The 7,608-nt window shown below is 38.0% G+C and overlaps 1 protein-coding gene across 1 annotated transcript; it reads left to right on the plus strand.

Annotated features, from left to right (window-relative positions):
• Window positions 1–9: 9 nt before the first annotated feature.
• rpl22l1 (ribosomal protein L22-like 1) lies at window positions 10–5,195 on the plus strand. Its single transcript, XM_061964712.1, has 4 exons — window positions 10–78; window positions 4,442–4,555; window positions 4,760–4,881; window positions 5,001–5,195. Exons 1-4 carry the CDS (start codon window positions 70–72, stop codon window positions 5,143–5,145), a joined length of 390 nt encoding a protein of 129 aa, XP_061820696.1. The 5' UTR covers window positions 10–69; the 3' UTR covers window positions 5,146–5,195.
• The last annotated feature ends 2,413 nt before the right edge of the window (window positions 5,196–7,608 follow it).

Consider the following 7,608-nt stretch of genomic DNA (forward strand, 5'->3'; position numbering starts at 1 on the left):
AATTGTGGAGAGAGCCTCATTCGCCCTGACTCACTTCCGGAACCCCCTTTCCGGTTCTTTCCGTCAAACATGGCGCCGGTGAGTCGAGGCGGCTCTGTTCGTCGTGGCGTTTTTTTTCTATTTTTATAGGGCTTTGTCTAACAAGTAACAACATTTAACCACACCTGTTAGTTTAAAAGTCAACCTCTGGTTTGTTTTGCGAACTGGAGCAGATATTAATCCGTCGAAGGAAGTTCGCTCGTAGCTTAGCTAGCAGCGTTAGCTCCACACGTGTGTCTGTTCACAGATAAAGGGCTTAAAGGTCTCTATGTTATGCTCATTTTTTTATTTCAAAATCAAATGACTGGTTTAGTTGAATTTCATTTAAAAAAAATAAAAAAGCTGTTTTAATTGTTGGTGTCGAAGAGCAGTGAAAAACTGATTTTCATTTTCATATCTCATAAACCAATGTTAATTCTTGGTAAAGAAACACGGTAAAACCCACCAAAAGGTATGCGTTTTCATATTCCGACACTGGAAGTTTTTATTTTCAAAGTAAAAGCGGGGTGCGGCATCCGTGTGCATGACTGAAGTGCTGTTATTGATTTATTCTTTCTTTTATTAGTAGGTTGCACAGTGCAGTACATATTCCGTACAATTGACCACTAAATGATAACACCCCAATAAGTTTTTCAACTTCGTCGGGGTCCACTTAAATTGATTCATGATACAGATATATACTATCATCATAATACAGTCATCACACAAGATGATCATCAGAGTATATACATTGATTTATTTACAATCCGGGATGTGGGGGGGTGGGGTAGGTTTGGTTGTTATCATCACTTCAGTCATTAACAATTGAGAACAAAGAAATGGACATTGAAACAGTGTAGGTCTGACTTGGTAGGATATGTCATACTTGCCAACCCTCCCGGATTTTCCGGGAGACTCCCAAAATTCAGCGCCTCTCCCGAAAACCTCCCGGGACAAACTTTCTCCCGAAATCCAGGCGGACTCAGGTCCATGAGGACCTGAGTCCGCTAACCCACAATATAAACAGCATACCTGCCCAATCACGTTATAACGGTAGAATGATGGAGGGCGAGTTCTTGGTTTCTTATGTGGGTTTTTTGTTAGGCAGTTTCATTAACGTCCTCCCAGCGCGGCAACAACACACAACAACAGCAGTCACGTTTTTGTATACCGTAAAGCAGTTCGTCTGCCGTAAACAGCAATGTTGTGACACTCTTAAACAGGACAATACTGCCATCTAGTGCATTTGATGAAAGCACTTTTGTGCGTGCCACACATCAATGCATGCATCATCAGAGAGGGTGTTCAGCATGGTTCGAAAAATAGTGACAGAGAATAGAACAAGGATGGACAATTCAACCCTTAACTCAACAATGAGTAGATGAGTGTTGTGTGTGTATATGTGTAAATAAATGAACACTGAAATTCAAGTATTTATTTTATATACCGGTGTGTATATATATATATATATATATATATATATATATATATACGGTAGCTAGAATTCACTGAACGTCAAGTATTTCTTATATATATATATGAAATACTTGACTTGGTGAATTCTAGCTGTAAATTTCCTCCTCCCCTTTTAGCCATGCCCCCGTCCCACGCCCACCCCCTCCCTCCACCTCCCGAAATCGGAGGTCTCAAGGTTGGCAAGTATGGGATATGTACAGCAAGTAGTGGACATAGAGAGAGTGAGATCAGAAAGCATGAGAAAAAGTATTTACATTTGATTATTTACAATCCGGGGAGGGTGTTAGTTTAGGGTTGAAATTGCCTGGAGGTGTACTTTTATTGCGGTTTTGAAGGAGAATAGTGATGCACTTTCTTTTACACCTGTTGGGAGCGCATTCCACATTGATGTGGCATAGAAAGAGAATGAGTTAAGACCTTTGTTGGATCGGAATCTGGGTTTAACGTGGTTAGTGGAGCTCCCCCTGGTGTTGTGGTTATGGTGGTCATTTACGTTAAGGAAGTAGTTTGACATGTACTTCGGTATCAGGGAGGTGTAGCGGATTTTATAGACAAGGCTCAGTGCAAGTTGTTTTACTCTGTCCTCCACCCTGAGCCAGCCCACTTTGGAGAAGTGGGTAGGAGTGAGGTGTGATCTGGGGTGGAGGTCTAGAAGTAATCTGATTAGCTTGTTCTGCGATGTTTGGAGTTTAGATTTGAGGGTTTTGGAGGTGCTAGTGTACCAGGAGGTGCATTATCAACCAAACCCTCCTCATCCCACCCCCCGGATTGTAAATAATGTAAATAATTCAATATATATACTCTGATGATTAACTTGTGTGATGACTGTATTATGATGATAGTACCGGTATATATTTGTACCATGAATTGATTACGTGGACCCCGACTTAAACAAGTTGAAAAACGTATTGGGGTGTTACCATTTAGTGGTCAATTGTACGGAGTATGTACTGTACTGTGCAATCTACTAATAAAAGTCTCAATCAATCAATCAAAGACTAATAAAGCCCTTCAAATATATGATTATAGGCCATGTTCACACGGGTGCCTCAAAAACGCTTATGTTGGGGTTAAAACGATCTCCATCCACACAAGTGTAGTTTCAAAACTATGTATGCACACAAACATACATTTTGTATGTCCATTAAAGTGCATTGTCCCATGTACTATAACAAAGGAGATGTAATATACAGTACATCTATTAACAAGCTTATTGGTGTGTTTAGTGGGACAAGCGAAAGTTAAGTCGGAAAAATGCGGTAGTTTATCAATTATTGTTTCTGTGCGGCCAAGGAAGCAAATGAGTCACGGTTCGGAACCACTGTTTAAGTGTGTTTAAAGCTAACTAGGCAGTGTTGTTTAGCCTGGTAAATGACAGCTCACAACCGTGGCATCATCAGAGGACTACAAGACTCTGTGCCATGTACAAGCATACACAAAGCAGAGCGTTTTGGAACTCTACACTTTGGCCAGCGTTTGCAAAAGTCTGTTTTTTAGGACAAAAGTTTGCATTTGCGTGTGGACAAATGCAGAGATAAGTATACATTTATTAAGTGCGACCGAGCAACTAAAAAAAAAGCTGTATCCTTCTCCCTTGTTATGTGTAGGGATGTTAAAGACGATGTACGCTGCATTGCACATGTAACATCACTTTATTAATGATAAAATGTGTTATAATTCCATGAGAGTTTTGCACGTCCTTTAACATTCGGGTTTCCTTGGCCCCTTTTTTGCGTGCGCTGGTTTTTGGAAATAATATACACTTTACAGCACATGTGATATATCACAATGTTGCTGATTAAACGTGTTATGATTCCACGAGTGTTCATAATGTTCCTAGGGCTCTGTGCAAGTGCAGTAAAGATAATGTACATGTCATTGTATGTCTAGTATATGCCAATAAACATAACAGGTGTAATGCCAAGTCAGCTGTGGTTGCTTTTCCAGGCTTCTGTCAGACAAAATGTGCATGACAGCAAGTGCATGCATTTGTGTGTAGACAGAGACAGTTTTCAAACTATACTTGCGTGGATGGAGATAGTTTTTAACCCCGGATATGTGTTTTTGGAACTCTGTGTTCGTGTAGACATGTCACAACGACAACTGACATCTGCAAAAATCCCTTCACACGTATCACACAAAAGTGGAGGTAAAACACAATTTGGTCACGCAGCATAAGTATAATATTTACAGGCCAGTCTGCGACCTGGTATTTAGGTTTCTGGATATTGTAAAACATTGTTTCTGTTTGACTTCTTTATATGCAAGTAAAATCATTTCTGTGTCGGGCTCCAAATACATTTGAGCCAGGTACACAGGTACTGTAGCAATTATTCCTGCTTTTACTTTGAAATAAAAATCTTCCGGGTGTCTGCAAATGATAACACAACCGTTTGGTCTCTTAACAGCAGATTAAAGTTTTTGTTACATGCAATGTAAAATAAAAATGTAGTTATTCTTCGACACAAAAAAAATGCTTTGTCTTTTCATTTAATTTGTTAGCGGTTTAAAATAAAATTTATATAAACCAATCGTTTCTTGTTTTTTAATTTACGTTCATTAAAAAGGAAATTTGATCCAAATACATACTAATTTCCCTTGTGGATCATTAAAGTTTGTCTAAGTCTAATCCAGAAACAATGGGCCATGCTGGTTTAACTGAACATTTAAATACATTAGAGTCCCTGTGGCAAAAATGTAGTTGATATTTGCTTCAGACTTTATCAGCTTTAATCATGTTCACATTACATCAGGTTCAATGCAAGTTTAAGAATTTGTCATTTCTACTTTATCAGCGACTTAGGTATCAGAATCAGAATAGTTTTATTGCCATTGTTTGAGAACGGGCTCACAAACTAGGAATTGTTCTTAGTAGTTGTTGGCGTAGATAATTAGATAGCATATGCTGCTAATATTGATTTAAAACTCCCACTTTGTGACGCCACAGATCCGTCAGAAGAAGTTTACTGTTCCCAAGAAGAGTAAAAAGGGTCCTGGGTGGAAGTTCACCCTGGACCTGACCCACCCTGTGGAGGATGGCATCATGGACTCTGCCAACTTTGTAAGTCTTAAATCAACACGCAATATTTTTTTGGGGGTAACAACTACGATTCCATTCTATAAATTCCAGTCTTGGAACGACCATACTTTTCATTTAGTGGTCTTAGCAGGCTGTTAACGTTGATTCTGGACTAGGGCGCCCTTCCCTAGCTCCTATCCTGCTAGGGTTCCCTTCCCTAGCGTGTCACTGTGCTCTGCCCAATAGGAGATATTCCTTAAAGAGAGGATAAAGGTCAACGGGAAAACCGGTAACCTTGCCAACGTCGTGTCGGTCAGTTGCATGAAGAACAAAATCGACGTCACATCAGAGAAGCAGTTCTCTAAAAGGTGGGGAACATCAGAAAAGAATCATTAAAAAAAAAAAAAAAAAAAATATATATATATATATATATATATAAATATATATATACATTCATTACATACTAACATTCCCTATTGTCTTGCAGGTATCTAAAATACCTGACAAAGAAGTACCTGAAGAAGAACAATCTCCGTGACTGGCTGAGAGTGGTGGCGTCCAACAAGAAGACCTACGAGCTGCGCTACTTCCAGATTAGCCAGGATGATGAAGAGTCTGATGCAGACGAGTAGACTTGTTGTGTGGAACATTGCACAATAAATTTGCAGCTAAACAACTCCCATTGCTGGTTAGTGGTTTTATTGCAGTGCACTAAATGGCCAGAAGATGGCACCAAAGATGAAGATCCGTTATTACCTGAAGGTAACAAAAAGGTCTCATATGGCAGCTTTTAGAGCAGGGGAGTCAAACTTGTAAAATATATGATTTTGCTTTTGCATTTGATTATTATATATTTTTTTACATATGCCAGAAAAAACAAACTGATAATATACCAGAATTTTACTGGAAAAATACAAGGTTTTTTTTAACATTATGGAAAAACTACTACTTCCTAATTCTGGCAACTGAGCTGCCAGATTTTGTTTTCCACTTACAGTAATGCACCATGAAAACCACAACTGTAGATTGTATGGTAAACAACCTGGCAGTGGTAGTTTTTTTCAATTTGCAGTCTTGTGCTTTAAAAACTTCTGTAAATTCAATTTGCAGTAATATGCTGTAAAAACCTGTCAATTTAATTTGCATTACCCGGGTAAAAACCTGTGTAAATTCAATTTGCAGTAATATGCTGTACAAACCTGTGTAAATTCAATTTGTAGTAATATGCTGTACAAACCTGTGTAAATTCAATTTGCAGTAATATGCTGTACAAACCTGTGTAAATTCAATTTGCAGTAATATGCTGTACAAACCTGTGTAAATTCAATTTGCAGTATGCTGTACAAACCTGTGTAAATTCAATTTGCAGTAATATGCTGTACAAACCTGTGTAAATTCAATTTGCAGTAGTATGCTGTACAAACATGTGTAAATTCAATTTGCAGTAATATGCTGTACAAACCTGTGTAAATTCAATTTGCAGTAATATGCTGTACAAACCTGTGTAAATTCAATTTGCAGTAATATGCTGTACAAACCTGTGTAAATTCAATTTGCAGTAGTATGCTGTACAAACATGTGTAAATTCAATTTGCAGTAATATGCTGTACAAACCTGTGTAAATTCAATTTGCAGTAATATGCTGTACAAACCTGTGTAAATTCAATTTGCAGTAATATGCTGTACAAACCTGTGTAAATTCAATTTGCAGTAGTATGCTGTACAAACGTGTAAATTCAATTTGCAGTAATATGCTGTACAAACCTGTGTAAATTCAATTTGCAGTAATATGCCGTAAAAAACCTGTGTACATTTTTCGGTATAATCTGTTGCCAATTTTTCAGTGTACAATTTAATGGATATCTTGCTTTGAAATCATAAGTCAAGCAGATTTTTAAGTCTTTATTATGACAAAAACATTGTTTGGAAAGTATGATGTAATTGTTTCAATATTGGGTAATATTCAAGTTTAAAATGTATGTTCATGCGGTACATACAGTACAGGCCAAAAGTTTGGACACACCTCATTCAATGCGGTTTCTATATTTTCATGAATATTTACATTGTAGATTGTCACTGAAGGCATCAAAACTATGAATGAACACACGTGGAGTTATGTACTTAACAAAAAAAAAGTGAAATAACTGAAAACATGTTTTATATTCTAGTTTCTTTAAATTAGCCACCCTGAGCTTCAAGCACACCTGTGAAGTGAAAACCATTTCAGGTGACTACCTCTTGAAGCTCATCGAGAGAATGCCAAGAGTGTGCAAAGCAGTAATCAGAGCAAAGGGTGGCTATTTTGAAGAAACTAGAATATAAAACATGTTTTCAGTTATTTCACCTTTTTTTTGTTAAGTACATAACTCCACATGTGTTCATTCATAGTTTTGATGCCTTCAGTGACAATCTACAATGTAAATAGTCATGAAAATAAAGAAAACACATTGAATAAGGTGTGTCCAAACTTTTGGCCTGTGCTGTACATTTTTCTGTCAAAATGGGAGAAAATAATATATTAAGTAAGAAAAGATAAGGTACTTTATTGACGCATATTATTTACAGGCCATATAAAACGATGTGGCCTTGGATTTGATACCTGTTTTATTAGAAACTTCTGCTGTATTTGGTTTTGAATGATTTTTTAATTAAGTGTTGACATATTGCGTACTATTAGAACATGCTTGCATGTCCACAAACAAAAGGTTGCTCTCCTTACAGCGTAGCAGAAGTGTAAACAAGGAAATAAGCCCTTGACTGGCACTAGCTGCCGTTTGGATGCAGTCCCAGCAGCTCATCTGTTGCCCATCATGGGTGCAGCTTCAGGAATGCTTGAACATCTCACACCACTGTTCTCACTCCAGTGCCTTTTATAAAGTAAACACCGACCTCATGTCCACTTCTGGCCAAGTCCTGACTGTATTGGTGTTCACTCTGTGGTGCTGCGGGTGTCACCTGACCCTGCAGGTCATCTGACTCTTTGTGTCCAATTACCAGCACAGGACGACTACAACAATAATCGCGCACTGGAACACACTTCAGTTCATATTTTCTTTGCATATCAAGTTTGTGGTACATAACCTCTGTGTGTCTAG

This window comes from Nerophis lumbriciformis, linkage group LG07 (genome assembly GCF_033978685.3).
Source record: "Nerophis lumbriciformis linkage group LG07, RoL_Nlum_v2.1, whole genome shotgun sequence".
Lineage (NCBI taxonomy): Eukaryota > Metazoa > Chordata > Actinopteri > Syngnathiformes > Syngnathidae > Nerophis > Nerophis lumbriciformis.

Bases quoted from the DNA above. Each gene is read 5' to 3' on its own strand.
- rpl22l1 (XM_061964712.1), top strand. The intron at 4,556-4,759 runs GTAAGTCTTAAA...TCTGCCCAATAG, and splicing joins TCATGGACTCTGCCAACTTT to GAGATATTCCTTAAAGAGAG. The intron at 4,882-5,000 runs GTGGGGAACATC...ATTGTCTTGCAG, and splicing joins GAGAAGCAGTTCTCTAAAAG to GTATCTAAAATACCTGACAA.